We start from the raw sequence: 21,052 nt of genomic DNA, 5'->3' as shown, positions 1-21,052 counted from the left end.
ACAAAATGTAAAAAGTCAAGGGGTCTGAATACTTTCTGAATGCACTGTATGTCACTGAGAGCACACCATGTGCTTTCCAATGGTTCTAAATTCACAATTTTAGTCTACACTATGTTGCCTTATCAACTGATCTGTGTGTGTGTGTGTGTGTGTGTGGTGTGTGTGTGTGTGTGTGTGTGTGTGTGTGTGTGTGTGTGTGTGTGTGTGTGCGTGTGCGTGTGCGTGTGTGTGACAGACTGATAGTAGTAGAGCATGAGACAAGCCTCCTGATATCCTTTAGGCCTTTTGAACCCTGCCGATATTTACAGTATCACTGTGTCTGATGCTGGTTACTCACCGCAATTTCAAGCTGCTTGACTTCCTGGATATCAGGGTGTGGATAGCATGGGTGACTCAGAGCGGATGTGACGGCTAGTCAGGCCTCTTCTGACTCACTGACTTGGCCCCCCCCTTAACCTATCATTCATTGTGTGTCACTGGGTCTGTACACACTCTGCAGACTTTGACCAGTTGAGACAACGATGCAACGTGACACAAGATCATTCCAGAATTTGACCTTTGACCTTTGGCTCTTGATCTGAAGCCTTAATTCAGTATATGACAGCACTAGCGTTAGTACACTTTCAACTGTAAAGCTTGTTTCGACCACGTTTGGTTTTGTATGATCTGTTATTGTCTATTATGATTGATTATCTTACTAATCTCTCTTTCTTTCTCCTTATTAATGATTTCTCTGGTTGTTTTTCTCTCTACCTTGTTTTCTGCCAACCAGAGGGACCCATCAAACTGTTCTGTAGGTTTTTTCTGTCATGTGGTTGTGTTTTCACTGTTCCTCCTCTCCTGAGTATTTGGAAATGGTATTTTTAGTCGTAACAGCAAACGTGAGACAAGACACACACACACACACACACACACACACACAGGAGGAATGTCCGCATAGAGATGGCCATTTATGCCCTATGATTTTTTCCAGTCTAGCCAAGCATGAAATTGGACTCTTTGTTTCATGCATTCTCTTTAAATTCTCTTACGACTGTGCAGACTCCCCAAAAATATTATTCATTCTTCACAGCTGTACTGTAGAAGGCTTGAGCCCACCAAAATATGAAACCACAGTCTATCCACAAAACAAGGACCACAGGACATGGAGTCCTAGTTGGGGTCATTTGTCATCATTCTGGGATCCTGAACTGCTGTGGTCCTTAGCCTGTTACATATAATGGGACGAGACAAAATACAGTACAATCTGTCTTACTTAGGCTTGGCTGATGGGAAAGCACTGAAAATGCCACATTTCCAACTCCTGCACGGTCTCCATACTGTACTCTACCTTGTACGTGTGTGATTTATTGTAATGTCAGGAAGTGTCTGTTGTTGCATGCTGAAACACATTGACGTGCCGCTGCAGGTAGGCTGGTATTGATAGCAAGATAGGAGAGTGTTGCGCAAGCCTGGAATGCCCTGGTTGTCACACTCTCCAATCCTGATCCTTATCGCTCTGCCCCACGGTACCTCTGTCTGTGTGCTAGAGAGGTTACCTGGGGAGAGGCAGTCAATCTGGGTTTATTTACTCAGTATGGCCATAATCCTTGTCTATATAAACACAATATGCCGCTGTGCCAGGGATGACAACCCTAGCCATATGCACATTCAATATCATAGCTAACTCAATTTGGTGTCCCCCAAGGCACTATTCTGGGCCCGCTACTGAACAGTATGTCTTGGTTAAATGAAGGTTAAATCAATAAACTAGTGGTATTGGCTAGCAGTAAAGAGCTAGCTAGAGCCCATCATGCCCTGCTGTAGAAGTGGCTGTAGAGCACATCTCCAGCTCTCTCAGGCGGGATTTCATTAAATGGGCTCTTAAGATGAGTCTCAGCCTATTTATCTATCTACGGAGGGAGGCATATCCATGTGTGTCACCACCACCAGTAACTGATAGGACTGTGTGTGTCCCAAATGCCACCCGTATTCCCTATATAGTGCACCCTATTTCCTATATAGTGAATAGGGCGCCATTTGGGATGCATGCAGCCTATGTCTATCCTCCATCACACGACGTGTGCACTGTGTGTTTGTGAGAGTGATGACAGAGACAGGTAGATGGTGTGTTTGTGAGAGCGATGACAGAGACAGGTAGATGGTGTGTTTGTGAGAGCGATGACAGAGACAGGTAGATGGTGTGTTTGTGAGAGCGATGACAGAGACAGGTAGATGGTGTGTTTGTGAGAGCGATGACAGAGACAGGTAGATGGTGTGTTTGTGAGAGCGATGACAGAGACAGGTAGATGGTGTGTTTGTGAGAGTGATGACAGAGACAGGTAGATGGTGTGTTTGTGAGAGTGATGACAGAGACAGGTAGATGGTGTGTTTGTGAGAGTGATGACAGAGACAGGTAGATGGTGTGTTTGTGAGAGTGATGACAGAGACAGGTAGATGGTGTGTTTGTGAGAGCGATGACAGAGACAGGTAGATGGTGTGTTTGTGAGAGTGATGACAGAGACAGGTAGATGGTGTGCTTTCTGATTTATTCCTCTGTGCTCCGGTGCAGCCGTGAAGATTAAGAAGCCCATCAAGACCAAGTTCCGTTTGCCGGTATTCAACTGGGTGGCGCTGAAGCCCAACCAAATCAACGGCACCGTGTTCAACGAGATCGACGACGAGAGGATACTGGAGGTAGGGAACCATCCACTCACCCCCACGTATATGCACTTCACACTTTGACCTTCTCTAAAAGCTATGTTGGTCTACTGTACTTCAAAACAAAATGTAGGATACTCACCACAGGGTTGCTTAGGATTCAAACCTTCTCACTTGAAGTGTGTTTTCAACCTCAGGACCTGAACGTGGATGAGTTTGAGGAGATGTTCAAGACGAAAGCCCAGGGCCCGGCCATCGACTTGGCCGTGAGCAAGACCAAGATCATCCAGAAGGGTCCCAACAAGGTGGCGCTGCTGGACGCCAACCGGGCCAAGAACATGGCCATCACCCTGAGGAAAGTGGGCAAGGCCCCCGAGGAGATCTGCAAGGCCATTCAGCTGTAAGACACCATGGACTCCTCCGCAACACGACCTAGTGGTCTTCTTAATCTATGTAGCATTGCGAATGAGGGTTTTGTTTGTTTGTGTGTGTGTCTGCTTAGTGTTTGTGTCTGTATAGCATCGCGTCTGTGTGCATGTCTGTGTCTCCAGTCCGTGTTTGCCTGTGCCTCCGCATAGCGCGCATTTCTGTGTCTAATAACCGACGTCCCACCCCCCTCCCGTCAGGTTTGACCTGCGCACCCTGTCGGTGGACTACGTGGAGTGTCTGATGCGCTTCCTGCCCACGGAGAACGAGGTGAAGATCATGCGTCAGTACGAGAAGGAGCGGAAGCCCGTGGAGGCTCTGACGGACGAGGACCGCTTCATGATGCACTTCAGCAAGATCGAGCGGCTCATGCAGAAGATGACCATCATGGCCTTCATAGGCAACTTCTGCGAGAGCGTTCAGATGCTGACACCGGTGAGGCTGTCTTAGGGCTTACCTGATATGATTGAGGTTATAGGTGACGGGAGAGGAGGATTCGGTCTTCGGCCCTGTATACACTCAAGTTGTGCAACTGATGTACAACGCTTTTGGGTTTTGTGATACAACGGGGTGTTTCTGCACACACAAAAATGACACAAGCATTGTGTGAACATTTTTGTGCAAACCAACTAGGGCTGGGCGATATGTCCAAAATATCATGTCATATTTTTGACAGTATTTTATGTTTAGAATAATAAAAGTTCTAACTTTGCTTTATGAGTAGTGTGACCCTAGGGTGGCAACACATACCAAAGATAATTTCCTGCATTTTCATTCATTTCTGCATTTCCAGCACTCATTTGAGGTCATTTCCACACTGCCACGTAGGGCTGCACGATTTGGGCAAAAAAGGCCATATTTTTAACCAAATGTTGCAGTTGCGATTTGACTTGCGATTTAGATCAAAACACTTGGGTGAACTGTTGGAATCATGGAAATAGAATAATTATTCTAATTCTATATAAATGTATAGTGGGCACTTTGAATGCAGTGACAACGAATTAAAATGCCAGGGATGAGTTATTGTGACAGGATAGGAACCAAAGTGTTGGTCAGTGTTTCTTAGGGGACCCTATAATGTTTAGCTACGTTAAAGGTTTCTTCATATAGCCAACATATTCATGCTTCCTTCGCGTATTTCTCTTTGATTTAGAAGATAATGTTGCACAAACAATATGCTGATTTAGGCCTATACCATCACTGGTATCAGTCTGTATAGCTAGCTAGCTCAGTACATTTATTAGACAGCTAACTAGCGATTAACATTAGCGGTAAAGCGATTTACTTTAAACCTTGCTAAGAAAAGACAAACTAGCTGTTTGCAGAACCACAAAAAAGTAGTGTAATTATAGAACGCTTGTGGATTTATATTAAGAAGCAAAGTGGAAACAACATTATTGCATTGATCAAACTGAACGCAAGTGTCTCGTGGTCAAGCAACAACAAATGCTCTCCTTGAGTGACAGGGCTAGGTCTGTGTGGAAAGCGGCATGGAGAGAGATGACTCAATTGTATTTATTTAACTAGGTAAGTTAACTGAGAACGCATTCTCATTTACAGCAACGACCTGGGGAATAGTTACAGGGGAGAGGAAGGTGGATGAATGAGCCCATTGGAAAGCTGGGGATGATTAGGTGGCCATCATGGTATGAGGGCCAGATTGGGAATTTAGCTAGGACACAGTGTTAACACCCCTACTCTTTAAATAAGTGGCATGGAATATTTAGTGACCACAGAGAGTCAGGTCACCCATTTAACGTCCCATACAAAAGACCGCATCCTACAAAGGGCAACGTCCCCAATAACTGTCCTGGGGTATTGGAGATATATTTTAGACCAGAGGAAAGAGTGCCTCCTACTGGCCCTCAAACACCACTTCCAGCAGCATCTGGTCTCCCATCCAGGGACCAACCCTGCTTAGTTTCAGAAGCAAGCCAGCAGTGGGATGCAGGGTGGTATGATGCTGGCCCATGTAGCAGTGTAAAATATAAAAATGTACGTTACACACGGCATATCACATTTAACAAACCAAAAATTCAAATAACGTTATAGAAGATAAAGTAAAAACCCAAACCGGTCTGTGCATTAATACCTGTATATAGTAAAATATAGTATACCGCCCAGCCCTAAGACCAACTCTCCATTGTATCATAAATATATCAGTCGTATCACAACCATTGTCAAATGTGTTGTAGATCAGTTGTACAACCTGAGTGTGTACAGGGCCTTCTTTAGTTTGACTTATTCTCCTCTTGTCTGAATTTTGTTCTATTTCCTTCTTTCTTATTTTTTTACAGCAACTTCATGCGATCATCGCAGCATCTGTGTCAATAAAATCCTCACAGAAACTCAAGAAAATTCTAGAGGTAAGCGACAAAATACAGATTTCTTTGCATCAAAAATATTCCGTGCTGATTTTTTGTTGTTGGAAATATTGTTCCTGGCTGCCTTCTGTGTTGATGTTCCAGTGCTGTTGTTTCCCCCCACAGATTATCTTGGCTCTCGGAAACTACATGAACAGCAGTAAAAGGGGAGCGGTCTACGGTTTTAAACTACAAAGTTTAGATTTGGTAAGAGATTCTCTCTCCCATCCTAAATGTATTGCTAGTGCATAACGTGCTTCAAGATTGTCATTGTCCGCATCCCAATTTGCACACTATTCCCTATTTAGTGCACTACTTTGAACCACAGCCCTATGGGCCCATGTCGAAAGTAGTGCATTACAAAGGGAATAAGGTGCCATTTGGGACGTAATTATCTTCACACGCCTTTTAATCCTCTAATTCCCCCAGCTACTAGACACCAAGTCGACAGACCGGAAAATGACACTGTTGCACTACATAGCCAACGTGGTGAAGGAGAAATACCAGCAAGTCAATCTGTTCTACAACGAACTGCATTATGTGGAGAAGGCCGCAGCAGGTACGATTCACAACATGGCCTCGTGATTTTACAGTGAAAGGGCTGATGCTAAATCAGATCCTAGGCTGCACCCTATTCCTTACATAGTGCGCTACTTTTGACCAGAGCCCTATGGGCCCTGGTCTAAAATAGTGCACTATATGTGGAATAGGGGTGCCATTTGGGGCGCATACCTAAGTCATTGGATTGTAGCCTATCTTTGGTCTGCAGGCACTTCTGTTGCACTGTGCCTTCAGTCATCTGCAGTTTTGTGCTACAACAGACTGTGATGTTGTTCTCTTGCTGAGGAATTGACACCTCCATGCAGGGTGTTACTCTGAAGAGCTGTGCTGTAAACTCACTGAGGTACGGCCCTCCCTGATTTGAACAGTATCCAATTGTGTGTGTGCTATCTCAGTGTCGTTAGAGAACGTTCTGCTGGATGTGAAGGAGCTCCAGCGGGGAATGGACCTGACTAAGAGAGAGTACAGCATGCACGGTCACAACACCATGCTCAAAGACTTCATCACACACAACGAGGGCAAGCTGAAAAAGCTGCAGGACGACGCCAAGATCGCACAGGTAAATGTCATCTCACTGAATTGATTTTGTGCAAAACTAATACAGCAACTTTATTAAAGGTTTTAGTTCAGGACTAAGTTTAATCTGTGTCTGAGAAACTGGCCGTATATGTTTGACAGGACTAACTTACGATTGGCGTTTGTTTCATGTGTAACATATGTTTCAATGCTAAAGAACGTCGCAGGGAAATCACAAAATGTGCATTTTTTTTTTCTCCCGCAGGACGCCTTCGACGAGGCGGTCAAATTCTTCGGCGAGAATTCCAAAACGACGCCCCCGTCTGTGTTCTTCCCGGTGTTTGTGCGCTTCGTCAAGGCCTACAGGGTGAGACTAATGCCCCCCCCCCCCCCCATCTGCTCCTGACCAACCCTCATCCCTGTTCCTCCAGCTGTGGAAACGCCTCAGTCTAGGCTCAGTCTAAGTGTGTATCCGTGTGTGTGTCTGTGTGTGTTCTTTCAGCAAGCGGAGGAGGACAACGAGCAGAAGAAGAGAGCGGAGCAGATGATGATGGAGAAACTTCTGGAGCAGGAGGCCATGATGGACCAGGAGGACAAGAAGGTAACCTCTCCTCCCTCATCTATATCTCTCTCGCTCTCTCTCGCTCCCTCCTCACCCACTTCCTATAAGATCAACTACCCCTTCCCCCCCTCCTCCCTCTCACCCTTTCTCCTCCTCATCCTCTTCCTATAATTTAAGCTTATCTTTCTCCCCCAGCTCTACCTCTCTCTCCTTCCCCTAACTCTCCCACATCCCGCTCTCCCTGCTGATGGGGCAGCTATATTAGGCACTGCAGACACCTAGTGTATCACATCAAGTCAAGATAAGCCACTATATATAACCAGTAAACATAAACAGTTAGAAAAACCAACCAGGAAATATAGACGGTATATATAATATATGTAGAACCTTTCCAATGGACACATTTGACTGACAGCTACGGCTCTAGGTTTTATAGAGCTGTAAAGTGTCACACAGGAACACCCTTATGCTGTTTGTATAGTCGAAAAGGGCGTCTGTGATTTGACTGTGTGCGTACGTCCTTGTCTGTGTGTTTTATTCTATCTATATATGTGTGTGTGTGTGTGTGTGTGTGTGTGTGTGTGTGTGTGTGTGTGTGTGTGTGTGTGTGTGTGTGTGTGTGTGTGTGTGGTCTCCCCACCAGTCTCCGTCCCATAAGAACACCAGGGGCAGGAGTCAGCAGCAGGAGGTGATAGCTGAGCTGAGGAAGAAGCAGGTGAAGGATACGGGCAGCCGCCACGTCTACGAGGGCAAGGACGGAGCCATCGAGGACATCATCACCGGTAAACAGGACCGGGGGCCAATCACCATCAGTTCTACAATCACCCAACATTACTTATACACATGCAAACGTACACACACATGCGTGTACACATACTGTATGTGCGTACACACACACACACACACACACACACACACACACACACACACACACACACACACACACACACACACACACACACACACACACACACACTGGGTGTTCTGCATGCAAGTCCTCCCCTGTGCTCTAATCCAGTCTCATTCAATCATTAACATGGGTTTCTAAACCACTAACAAGTATGTTGCCTCTTAACTATTGAACTGTTTCAACTGTCAAAGATTCAATCCTAAGGCTTTATTTGACCTTAATCATATGTTAAAAACATGCATTGACAGTCCAGCTAACCTAACCTAGACACTTGGAGCCGGCTCAAATGTGTATATGATCATTATCTGCTCTCTGCTTTTTCAGAAGTCCCGGTTGGAAGATTCCCGAATGTCCTACTTATTCCGTACTGATTCTAGGGAATCTTCCAACTAGGATTTCAATAAGCAGGAAATTCAGGAATCCTCCAACCAGGATTTCTGGAAGACATGGGAGTTTTGTGAAAGTTCACGGAATTTTGCAGCCCTTGTAGGCCTGTAGTAGACTGTAACCCTCTATAGAATGTGTTAATGTTTCTGTGCTTCAGTCTTCTAATGCTGTATGCTGTAGGGTGTTAACCTGTTCTAAAACCCTGTAGATGTGTGCTTCTCCTTACTGTCTTGTCTTGGCTGTTGTCGTTGTTTCAATGCAGTGCTGAAGACAGTGCCCTTTACCGCCCGCACAGCCAAACGGGGCTCTCGGTTCTTCTGCGAGCCGGTTCACAATGAGGAGAGCCATTACTAAAGCTTAGAGCTCTCTCTCTGAAAGGTTGCTGTAAACACAGTTGCTCTTCTTTCTTTCCTATCTCTCTCGTTCGCCGTACTCTCACTGTGTGTTGTGTGTCCCCTCTCACTCGCTCACTCTGTGGGTGTCTATGTGTGTGTGGGGGGGGGGGGGGGGGGGGGGGGGTCTGTCTCCGCCCTTCCTATGAGGGGAGCATGAGGAGGGAGGGGTTTGGTGGGAGGGGTCGCTGGTGTCAACTCCGTTACCCTGCATGAAGCGTGTCATCCCCGTTATATACTTTCTCATCCGTTTGTATCGTCACCCATCGCAAACCATAATGTCACAGACATTTTCCTGTCGGTCAGTCAGGCCATTGATATTTGAGAAGAGTGAGAGGGGTAGATGGGTAAGAAACCATCTCTCTCTATCTGTATTAGTAATACATACACTGAGTGTACAAAACATTATGAACACCTGCTCTTTCCATGACAAAGACTGACCAGGTGAATCCAGGTGAAAGCTATGATCCCTTAGTGATGTCACTTGTTAAATCAACTTCAAATCAGTGTAGTTGAAGGGGAGGAGACATGTTAAAGAAGGATTTTTAATCATTGAGACAATTGAGACATGGATTGTGTATGTGTGCCACTCAGAGGTTGAATGGACCAGACAAAATATTTAAGTGCCTTTGAATGGGGTTTGGTAGTAGGTGCCAGGAGCACTGGTTTGTGTCAAGAACTGCAACGGTGCTGAGTTTTTCACGCTGAACAGTTTCCTCTGTGTATCAAGAATGGTTCACCACCCAAAGGACATCCAGCTAACTTGACACAACTTTGGGAAGCATTGGAGTCAACATGGGGCCAGCATCCCCGTGGAACGCTTTCGACACCTTGTAGAGTCCATGCCCCGACGGGGACGGGGGTGCATCTCAATAGTAGGAAGGTGTTCTTCATGTTTTGTACACTCAGTGTATATCAATCAGACAGCATGGTAAGTGCCCTCTGCTGTTAATATAGCTGAAGTGCTTCCTAGGCCGTAGCCCAACGGATTGTCACTGACTACCATCCAAGACGTTTATATTGCATGACATATGTTATGTTGACTAGTATTAATGCCAGTAGTTGTGTGGTATAGTGTATTGTAGTTCTGCTTCAGTAGATGAAGTTAGTATAGTTAGTATTGTCAACATAGCAGAGTAGTTTACCCTATAATTCTAAAATAATTCTATAATATATTGTAAATTAGGATGTGTTGATGTTGACTCATTTTAAGATGTCTGTGGCATTATACCTTGCTTGTGTGTCCATCTGTCTTATCATGAAAACTAAGTGTTGTGTTCATCATGTATTACTGCTGCTGTTCGGGTCTCTGCATGCCACTGGCTTTCTCCTGCTTCATACCCAAAATGTCCCCTGTTCCCAGATCCCCTATCTCTGATCCAGGGTGTTACATCTGTCTTGCTGATGCTGAGCCTTGAAGCTACACGTAGCGCTCTGGACCAGAGCTACAGCCCCCCCTCTCTTACCTTGTGCTTGGCTCAGTTGCCTGGTGATGGAGCACAATCGGATCACATGACTTTCTGTGATCTGCCAGGGCACCTTTCTGACATATTGCATGAAGTTTTATTTTCTGACACGTGTTCTCGGTCTTGGATGTCACGTGTCCTTTGTGTGCCACTAACCTACAGCCAGAAACATGAATTAATGTTTAGCGATTTCAAGGGAAAAGCCTCAGTATTTCTAAACATTTCCGTACAGTTTAATTTGCATCCTATCCCCATGTACCTGGCTGAATGCATGCTGTTCTTTGGTTTTTGGTCCGTGTTCTATTCAATATTAACTTTTTTCTTGTATGTTGAAAAAAAAAAAAGTTTTTGGTTCATGATAACTATTCCAAAGTTTGATGCTTAGCTCTGTTTTGTCATGCTGGTAGTCATTCTGCAAAGCAGCCTGGGTTTTGAGACACAGAAAAACAAATGCTTTGGTTTGTTCTCCCTTTGTGCCTGCGGTATCAGTTAACAACCTATCTTAGCTTTGGCCCTCCTAACACCTCTAGTCCTGTCTTATTCTGTCCCCTGCCCCCCTATTGGCTGCTTTGCTCGCTCAGCACGCCCACCGCTGTAAGGACACTGTGAAAACACTGGAGTGACCCCTCTGGTCACCCTGCTTCTTTTAACCTCCATTTTGTCTTCTCTTCATCCATCCAGCCCTAAAGAAGAATAATATTACTAAATTTCCCAATGTCCACTCGAGGGTAAGGAATTCCTCCAATAGCACCCCTGTGGTTGTGGATGTGTCCCAGACCTGGCAAGCATCTCTTTTTTACCTCCATTCCCTTTAAGTTACCTCCATTGCCTTTAAGTTACTTACCCCTCAGCGGTAAGTATGTCTGAAATCAAAGAATGCAAAATTCTATTTAAAATGCCCTTCGTGGAAAATGGAAGACTTTTCTTGCCTTTTTGTCATTTGTTAAACATGTTACTTCTCCATTGACGAGGCTTGTATAAAGGGCCATCCATAGCTTGTTTTTTTTATTGATAGTGACAGAAGGAGTAGTAGATTGTAAATCAATAAGGTCTTTTCTGTGGGCCTGTTTTTGTTTTTGGTCCAGAGGAGTGAACGGAGGGGGGAATGTTTCTGTAGAACTCGAGCTGCTTTGCCTGACTGGCTGCCAACACAACCAGCCTCTGGGCACATCTGAAGGACCTGGCAAGATGACTGACACATCTTTTACCCCTCCCTCCATTACAGATCTTCGCAATCAGCCTTACAGGCGAGCCGACGCGGTGAGGAGGAGCGTCAGGAGACGCTTTGACGACCAGAACTTGCGGCCGGTCAACAACTCTGAAGTCGTAATTTGACGAGGGAGAAGTGCATGTGTTAGGGGCGGAGGGTGAGGAGGGGGAGTGATTTGGAAAGTGTAGCAGCCTCTCACTCTTAAGGACTGAAGGAGAGATGGATGGGTCTGACAGGTCAGTTATAGGGAACCTTAGACAAGCCAAGTGCCTAAAACTTACTTGTGATCAGTTGTTTTGCCTCCTGTTTGTCTGTCTTGTGAATTTTTTTTATTTTTTTATTACTTCAAGCAATACCTGGCTTTAATTGTATTTTCCTTTGATATGTAAAACTGGACACGGACGTCTGTAGCGGGGATTCCTGAAAGAAGTGTAGAATGTAACGGGTCACGGTTCCCTTAGCTGTCGAAAGGTATTCCGCCACAGGGGATGAATATGGTATTTCATAGCTAGTATCTTATTACATTCCTGGTGCTACTGCCATCACTCTTAGAAATTACACAATGTGCTCGAGTGGCACTCTAAAGAACGCATTAGCTTTTCCAATGTTACTAAAGGGCTAATGTACTTTTTAAAGGGAACATACACTATATATACAAAAGTATGTGGACACCCCTTCAAATGAGTGGATTCGGCTGTTTCAGCCACACCCGTTACTGACAGGTATATAAAGCACACAGCCATGCAATCTCCATAGACCAACATTGGCAGTAGAATGGCCTTACTGAAGAGCTCAGTGACTTTTAACGTGGCACCGTCATAGGATGCCCCCTTTCCGTCGAGTCAGTTCGTCAAATGTATGCCCTGCTAGAGCTGGCCTGGTCGACTGTAGGTGCTGTTACTGTGAAGTGGAAAAGTCTAGGAGGAACAACAGCTTAGCCGCGAAGTGGTAGACCACACAAGCTCGAAGAACGGAACTGCCGAGTCCTGAAGGCATAAGTCATTGTAAATAAGAATTTGTTCTTAACCGACTTGCCTAGTTAAATAAAAATTGTCTGTCCTCGGTTGCAACACTCACTAGAGTTCCAAACTGCCTCTGGAAGCAACGTCAGCACAATAAAATGGGTTTCCATGGCCGAGCAGCTGCACACAACCCTAAGATCACCATGCGCAATGCCAAGTGTCGGCTGGAGTGGTATCAAGCTCGCCGTCATTGGACTCTGGAGCAGTTGAAACGCGTTCTCTGGAGTGATGAATCAAGCTTCACCATCTGGCAGTCCGACTGACAAATCTGGGTTTGGCGGATCCCAGGAGAACGCTACCTGCTCCAAAGCATAGTGCCAACTGTAAAGTTTGGTGGAGGAATAATGTTCTGGGGCTGTTTTTCATGATTTGGGCTAGGCCCCTTAGTTCCAGTGAAGGGAAATCTTATCGCTACAGCATACAATGACATTCTAGATTATTCTGTGCTTCCAACTGTGGCAACAATTTGGGGAAGGCCATTTCCTGTTTCAGCGTAACAATGCCCCCATGCACAAAGGGAGGTCCATACAGAAATGGTTTGTCGAGATCGGTGTGGAAAAACTTGACTAGCCTGCACAGAGCCCTGAACTCAATCCCATCGAACACCTTTGGGAAGAATTGGAACGACGACTGCGAGCCAATCACCCAACATCAGTGTCCGACCTCACTAATACTCTTGTGACTGAATGGAAGCAAGTCCCCCCAGCAATGTTCCAGCATCTAGTGGAAAGCCTTCCCAGAAGAGTGGAGGCTGTTATATTAGCAAAAGGGGGACCATCTCCATATTAATGCACATGATTTTGGAATGAGATGTTTGACGAGCAGGTGTCCACATACTTTTGGTCATGTAGATGTACATGTCTTACTTTAGTATATTATAAAGCAGTGATCCAAAACAAATATGTTCAAAGAAAGTACTTAAGCGAGTATGAGGTAAACATATGTACACCAACGTATGACCACAGAGAAATCATATCAAAGACAATATAGCTCAGAGAGGTGTGGCTCTCTCAAGACGAGACCAGGCTAATGTGAATTGTATATAGCTAGGCCTCCATAGTACGGTTATGACGGTATTAACATCTCATTTATCAGTGTTAACATGGTTAGTGGACCAAGCCGTGAATGGATAGAACTATATTATCTCCTCATGTAGACCTCAAGTGCCATTCGCATGCAACGCTGTTAGTGGTTGGTGGGGCCCTGGAGCCACAATAGCTCTGGTCTAGGTCGTTGTTTGGTCGTACGATTGTGCGAGCACAGCCGAACTAGACCAGAGCGAGAGACACAATTGACTCAGAGCGAATAGGAAAGGTGCTGAAACAAAAACTTGTCAGCAGATATACTTCCAGTGAAGTGTAGTGGCTGCAAGTAAGGCACTTTAGGCTACTTGAGGAGCTTGTTATGAAAACTGGATTCCAAGATTTTTTTACTCGGCTAATGAATCTCTAGGAAACTGTCTACTCACTATTATAAGTTTAATGTATAGTATTTAACCACTGAAAATTGTTTCCATTCAGTATCGCTCATGTGACCCACTGACAATGAGCGGCAGTTGTTTTTGATAGTGTTTAGGTATGTTAAAAACATGTCAGAACAGACAACAAAAAGTTTTCGAAATGTACAGATATTTTAGATAAATTTATGCATTGTTTTATACTTCTTAATCTACTCATTACCATATAAGGTTAATATTGTACATATTGTTTAAAACAAAGTTTGCAACACCATGTCATATAGAATTTGTTATTTTAACGTATCTTTTGGTCCATTTTGTATATTTAATTTAAGACGAAAACACAAATCTGGCTTCTCTTTAACATAAAATAATCTAGTGTGTGAAACAGGATGCCCTGGTGTCACACTTGCCCGACAGTAAAGAGTTATTAGATCAGTGTCTGCGTCACTAATGGCACCCTATTCAGTGCACTTCTTTTGGCCAGAGCACAATAGGAACTGGACAAAAGTAGAGCTCTATAGGTAACCCATTGACGTTCCGAGAAGCTTCCTGTGGTCTTGGGACTGTAAATGTCCACATTATAGCATGTGCAACAAACCACTCATCTCTAGATTTCCTGTGAACTTAACCACTCATCAGCTTCATAATACTGGCATGTTATTAATTTCATGTTTTTTTAAGGCAATACATGCTTATTACAAAATACTTTTGTTAGATTGAGTTCTCAATGGATATGATCAAATAAACTGTTTACATTGTGTGCATCTTTATTTCAACGTTAATCTTCCTCATTCGTTTAAGCAGACAATTTGTCTACTGATACAGAAACCTGGAAAAGTCCGTCTTGTCATCTTTGTGTATGTAAATACAGTAGCAATCATTACTCATCCCTGTTGTGCCGACTGGCACAGGGCAGCAACCAAGGCTCTCCATTTGTCAGTCTCTGGCCAGCTCTGCTTATGTTGTTGGAGCTCAGTCTTGATTTCTTCTGCACCATGTTCTTGGGCCTCCCTCTTACAATAGCACTCATTACTTTACAGCCCGCCTAGCATTTCACTGATCCACAGGAAACGGATACTAAGCCTATTGAATGGGTTCTGAGAAGAGGTACTCATAACAGAGGATGATCTAAGGAAATAATGAGCAAATAAGTAGCGCTGTTTGTAGGGGGAAAAAAAACGTATGTTTGTGGCTGGTGACTCAGTAATCGTACATGAAGACAAATCCATGTCAACTATTTTATTACATTTATAGATCAGGTCATGAGGACATTCCTCCAATGAAAATTGATCGAACCAATCCTAGACGTAAGATTCATTTAAAAATGTCTTGTTTCAGAGACATTTACCAGTTGTTTTTTTAATCAAATGTACAGAACATAAAACATGGATTCTTCAAACGGACTTTGGGACAAACAGTGAAAAACTATTTCCCTATATAGTGCACTACTTTTGACCATGGTCAAACGTAGTGCATTATAATGGGAATATGGTGGCATTTGGGACTCAAACTAAGAAAATGAACTGCAGGGCAAAGTCACCGTAAAGAGCAATGTTAAGATGCGCTTCTCATCCATTTAGATATCAAACTAGTAGCAAAGAAAAACTTCTACCAATGACTACAAATTACAAAGAGAAAGGGCATTATCAAAGGCAACATTTCAACTTAGTAGACCGTACTCTGATAAAGTAGTCAACTCAGCCGGTGACCACTTCCCATTATGTAAGGAAACAAAGAAAATATGTACCCAGCATTCTTGTGCTGGTGTGGCGGATTCATTCCCATTATACAAAACATACAGGGAATCGTTTACGTACAGTCAAAGTAGGGTTGCGAAATTCTGGTAAACTCCCCAGAATTGCCAGGAATTAGGAGAATCTCCCAAATGGGAATTCCTGAAAACCTGGGATTTTGGGGAAATTTACCAGAATTTTGCAGCACCTGTCCAAGCATGTGTGGCATTACGCTGAAAAGGAAGCACTAGGGGGAATGCATGTTGGATGAAGTGAAGAAAGAGAGCATGAGGAGAAACGGAACATCAAGGAGCATCCAGCTGTTCTAGTAGAGTCCTCCTCCTCTTCTCCAGCTCTCCTTCACTCAGCTCGCTGCCTGATGTGTCCCAGCCACCCTACAGAAAGACATCAAAACCCACATTTTCCAACAATACATTTTATTGGAGGGTATTTTCATTTATCCGTTTTACTGTTTAGAAATTAAAGCACTAAGCATCTAGTCCCCCTTAAGGTGTCATAAGTATTTGGAGAAATTCACACTCGTACCCGTATACGGGTTGAAAATACTAATTGCACTAATTGGAACATAGTGGCTGTACAGTAACATGCTATACCTGTACACAGCCAATCTGTAAATAGCACACCCAACTACCTCATCCCCATATTGTTATTTATCCTCTTGCTCTTTTGCGCCCCAGTATCTCTACTTGCACATCATCAGTTGCACATCTATCACTCGAGTGTTAATGCTAAATTGTAATTATTTCACCTCTATGGCCTATTTATTGCCCTACCTCCCTACATTTGCACACACTGTACATCGATTTTTCTATTGTGTTATTGACTGTACGTTTGTTTGTGTAACTCTGTTTTTGTTGCACTGCTTTGCTTTATCTTGGCCAGGTCGCAGTTGTAAATGAGAACTTGTTCTCAACTGGCCTACCTGGTTACATTTATTTTTATGTCAGAGCTCTGGCTCTGAGCTTCACAGCTCTGTATGGTTTTCACTGACAGACGTTCTGAACTTCAGCACCGCGCGCAACAGAAAGTGGCCTCCGTCCCTCCCAGTAATTGGCTAACTTTAGCAAATATTTTTATGTCTGAGTGAGAAATGCTGTAAATTACAAGGACTATGTATTTTGACAGATGAGATGTTGAGGATTATAATAAATACCACTTTGATGTCATACAAGAAAGCGAAACACCCGTGAGTCCAAATCATAAAAATCATATACAGTTTATGATCACTATGGTTTGATGTAGAGCTACATGATGACATGGTGTCATACCCTTGGTTCTGAATAGAATGAACCTGTTTATTGTTAAGAAAATCTACCATGGCACACCAGCGTATGTGAGTGGAGCGAAGCGAGGAGCAGAGCGTGCCCAATTTGAATGGAACACCGAGCGAGATTCCCAAAAGACTGGAGCGTCGGCTTTCGACTGGCCAAACTTGTTTTCTAAAAATGAATTCAAAGTCATTATTCATTTCATTTGTATTTAATTCTAAGTCACAGCCTATATGCACAATTTATACACCATGATTTAATACAACAAAATGCTGTGCGCTTTATGTTCCTACCAGCCTATTGTGGTAGGAACGTGGTAGGAACAAAAAGGGCTTCACAGGCAAGGATATTGCTGCCAGTAAGATCGCACTTGCAAATGCTTCAATGGATTTATTTTGTAGGCTATAGCCTTAAAATAATATAGCCTAAATAATGAATTATCGTTTCTTCTAAGGCTCCCTGTCTGGCTCCTGACCTATTTAGAGTTTTTATAGGCTGTTTAATATGAAATGTAGCCAATTGAAATGATAGGCTACATGGGCTTCTTTCGTTCCCCTTCTCATGCTTATGGAGGGGGATACGATATATATGCCTCCAACTTTCTCACTCATTATTCACGATTCATTCACGACTATCCATAATCATGTAGAAGTGTTCAGAAATCTTATTATTTATTTACAATAAAAGTGACCACTACATTTACCATTCATTTCTATTGGGCACATCATAATCCAAAACAAACTGCAAATGCATCCAATGAGTTTGTAGTCATTGGGTGCTAGGAATATGGGACCAAATAATACAACTTTTGACTACTTTAACCCTCTAGTCTGAGCCCTGTATAACCCGTGGGAGAGGTAGGCGGTTCTAAGCTAACATATGAAATTGTTTTAAGATGGTCATACCAAGGATCATTTAGCTATTATATACTTCCATAATTTTTTAAAACTGGTACCGGGTACCTTCAGACGAGTCTTGTGAGGCTTGTTGGCGTCCTAGGGGTAAAGGGTAAATGCCAATGCCAGTGTTCAAACCATTTGGACACTACAGATGTTTTCGTGAGACAATAGATTTTTGGGATGTCTCTTGGTCTGACAAACACTGCTCTAGCTCTGCTACCTTTCACCACAGATGTGGAAGGGCGATATCGGCAATTGTGATGATTGAGACCGAAACAGAGTTACACAAACAAACGTACAGTCAATAACACAATAGAAAAATCTATGTACATAAAGTGCTTTACATTTCTAAACGGAAAATACCCTCAAATAAAAAGTGATATTCTGTACTATCGCCTCATAAAACATTTAATCTTAAATCCAAAATTAAAAGTTTCTAGCTTCACTGTCCAAATACATATGTAGGGGAGTCTACATAGTGACTAGTGTGACATCTGGGATGCACTAGGAGGATAGTACAAAATATGACCTCTGCACCCAGGATGAGCCAAAACGCTTCAATAGCAGTACAAGTGTTGTTAACTGGAATGGTGTATTGTGTGTTTTAAGCTTTAAAAGCCCAGGCTGGGTTCAGTGACCGGAATGGGACGACTCACCTCCTCCTTGGTAGATTTCCTTTTAGGCGACTTCTGCTTAGAGTCAGAGCGACTCTTCCCCCGGGACTTGTCGCTCTCTTTCTCCTTCTCCTGGTCCTTCTCACGCTTGCTGTCCCTCTCTCTTCCTTTATCTTTTCGTTCGCCTTCAGATTCAGGAGACTGCTGAAAGGTCACAATAACCAGCACGTGGTCAGCCATTGCGCTCCACATTCTTTCCCCGAGTGGCCCAATCATTCCTCCAAAAAAATACAGTCCAGTCCTGAGAACCTACCGACTTGTGACGCCTCTTCTTCCCCTTCTTCTTGTGCTTCTTGGACTTCTTATAACTTCTCTCTGTTGACCAAACAAACAGGGATGTCAGAAAATGGCCGCCACACATTTCTTCCATGTAAATGTGATGAGAAAATGCCTAAAAGGATTGTCAACGTGAAAACGACTGACCAGATTCGCCGCTGGAGGAGCGCTCGGACGGGGACTTGGACTGTGAGCGCTTCTTCTTCTTGTTGTGATAATCGTCTTCACCATCAGACTCCGAGCCCTGCAGAGAGAAGGGTGTGAGTATTAGGAGGGAGGTTTGTCTGGTCAGGTGCCATGCTGATACAGATACTGGCCTCGGAAACTGAATATGTAATTATATGAATTTGAATATTGTACCTGTAACCCCCCCCCCCCCCCCATTAAAGAAATTACTAAATAAATAAACATTCGGTCACGAAACAAAATATATCCACAAGTGTATAGGGTGGGTCTATGTGTTGATTTGGAATTGGGCCATAGAGAGGGCTTGGCCTGTGCGGTGAAAGAACATACTGACCGATCGTGATCGAGAACGGGAGCGGGAGCGCTTCCTGTGGTGCTTCTTGGACTTCTTGGAATGTTTCTTGGTCTTGGAGTGATGATGCTGGCACTCGTGCTGTGAGAAGAAACAGTCCGGTTGGTGTATACCATGTCCTGATGATTACACACATACAGTCGTGGCCAAAAGTTTTGAGAATGACACAAATATTAATTTTCAAAGTCTGCTGCCTCAGTTTGTATGATGGCAATTTGCATATACTCCAGAATGTTATGAAGAGTGATCAGATGAATTGCAATTAATTGCAAAGTTCCTCTTTGCCATGCAAATGAACTGAATCCCCAAAAAGCATTTCCACTGCATTTCAGCCCTGCCACAAAAGGACCAGCTGACATCATGTCAGTGATTCTCTCGTTAACACGGGTCATGCTGATTGAGTTAACAGAATAACAGACAGGAAGCTTCAAAAGGAGGGTGGTGCTTGGAATCATTGTTCTTCCTCTGTCAATCATGGTTACCTGCAAGGAAACACGTGCCGTCATCATTGCTTTGCACAAAAAGGGCTTCACAGGCAAGGATATTGCTGCCAGTAAGATTGCACCTAAATCAACCATTTATCGGATCATCAAGAACATCAAGGAGAGTGGTTCAATTGTTGTGAAGGCTTCAGGGCACCCAAGAAAGTCTAGCAAGCGCCAGGACCGTCTCCTAAAGTCGATTCAGCTACGGGATCGGGGCACCACCAGTACAGAGCTTGCTCAGGAATGGCAGCAGGCAGGTGTGAGTGCATCTGCACGCACAGTGGGGCGAAGACTTTGAGGATGGCCTGGTGTCAAGAAGGGCAGCAAAGAAGCCACTTCTCTCCAGGAAAAACATCAGGGACAGACTGATATTCTGCAAAAGGTACAGGGATTGGACTGCTGAGGACTGGGGTAAAGTAATTTTCTCTAATGAATCCCCTTTCCGATTGTTTGGGGCATCCGGGAAAAAGCTTGTCCGGAGAAGACAAGGTGAGCACTACCATCAGTCCTGTGTCATGCCAACAGTAAAGCATCCTGAGACCATTCATGTGTGGGGTTGCTTCTCAGCCAAGGGAGTGGGCTCACTCACAATTTTGCCTTAGAACACAGCCATGAATAAAGAATGGTACCAACACATCCTCCGAGAGCAACTTCTCCCAACCATCCAGGAACAGTTTGGTGACGAACAATGCCTTTTCCAGCATGATGGAGCACCTTCCCATAAGGCAAAAGTGATAACTAAGTGGCTCGGGGAACAAAACATCAATATTTTGGATCCATGGCCAGGAAACTCCCCAGACCTTAATCCAATTGAGAACTTGAGGTCAATCCTCAAAAGGTGGGTGGACAAACAAAAACCCACAAATTCTGACAAACTCCAAGCATTGATTATGCAAGAATGGGCTGCCATCAGTCAGAATGTGGCCCAGAAGTTAATTGACAGCATGCCAGGGCGGATTGCAGAGGTCTTGAAAAAGAAGGGTCAACACTGCAAATATTGATTCTTTGGCAGAAGGCAGCAGACTTTGTGAAAATTAATATTTGTGTCATTCTCAAAACATCTGGCCACGACTATACTTTCTTGGATACTTTTCCCCTCACAGATGATAACAGTTAAATGAATCTTACCTCCAAGACATGCATGAAGTCTTTGAATATCCTTTTCCTCTCAGACTCCAGAGTCACGTCTTCGAACGCAGATTCTTTGAGGAACCTTTCTCGGACCTACGACATCCAAAGAGACC

General features: G+C 43.9%; 2 protein-coding genes across 7 annotated transcripts in view; one reads left to right on the top strand and one right to left on the bottom strand.

The window, feature by feature from the left end:
- The window catches only part of LOC120064024 (formin-like protein 2), a 57,926-nt gene extending 45,781 nt beyond the window's left edge, over positions 1 to 12,145 (top strand). The window contains exons 11-21 of the mRNA XM_039014335.1: positions 2,552 to 2,676; positions 2,838 to 3,040; positions 3,267 to 3,501; positions 5,364 to 5,432; positions 5,556 to 5,636; positions 5,859 to 5,988; positions 6,386 to 6,549; positions 6,772 to 6,873; positions 7,009 to 7,107; positions 7,712 to 7,850; positions 11,449 to 12,145. Coding sequence (XP_038870263.1) covers positions 2,552 to 2,676; positions 2,838 to 3,040; positions 3,267 to 3,501; positions 5,364 to 5,432; positions 5,556 to 5,636; positions 5,859 to 5,988; positions 6,386 to 6,549; positions 6,772 to 6,873; positions 7,009 to 7,107; positions 7,712 to 7,850; positions 11,449 to 11,558 — 1,457 coding nt within the window. The 3' untranslated portion in view covers positions 11,559 to 12,145. The remainder of the gene's footprint in view (positions 1 to 2,551; positions 2,677 to 2,837; positions 3,041 to 3,266; positions 3,502 to 5,363; positions 5,433 to 5,555; positions 5,637 to 5,858; positions 5,989 to 6,385; positions 6,550 to 6,771; positions 6,874 to 7,008; positions 7,108 to 7,711; positions 7,851 to 11,448) is intronic.
- A 2,993-nt stretch (positions 12,146 to 15,138) lies between these two features.
- LOC120064420 (pre-mRNA-processing factor 40 homolog A-like) overlaps positions 15,139 to 21,052 on the bottom strand; it is a 28,732-nt gene continuing 22,818 nt past the window's right edge. For 4 of the 6 annotated variants that reach the window (XM_039014995.1, XM_039014991.1, XM_039014994.1 and 1 more), the window contains 6 exons: positions 20,937 to 21,032; positions 19,306 to 19,404; positions 18,933 to 19,029; positions 18,763 to 18,824; positions 18,492 to 18,653; positions 15,139 to 16,042 (listed from right to left, as the gene is read on the bottom strand). In XM_039014995.1, coding sequence (XP_038870923.1) covers positions 15,953 to 16,042; positions 18,492 to 18,653; positions 18,763 to 18,824; positions 18,933 to 19,029; positions 19,306 to 19,404; positions 20,937 to 21,032 — 606 coding nt within the window. In that variant the 3' untranslated portion in view covers positions 15,139 to 15,952. The remainder of the gene's footprint in view (positions 16,043 to 18,491; positions 18,654 to 18,762; positions 18,825 to 18,932; positions 19,030 to 19,305; positions 19,405 to 20,936; positions 21,033 to 21,052) is intronic. The other 2 variants (XR_005478593.1, XM_039014993.1) reach the window with 2 other exon arrangements.

This window comes from Salvelinus namaycush, chromosome 19 (assembly GCF_016432855.1).
Source record: "Salvelinus namaycush isolate Seneca chromosome 19, SaNama_1.0, whole genome shotgun sequence".
Taxonomy (NCBI): domain Eukaryota; kingdom Metazoa; phylum Chordata; class Actinopteri; order Salmoniformes; family Salmonidae; genus Salvelinus; species Salvelinus namaycush.
Note: the sequence above shows the minus strand (reverse complement) of the source record. Positions and strands in the feature narration are given on the sequence as shown.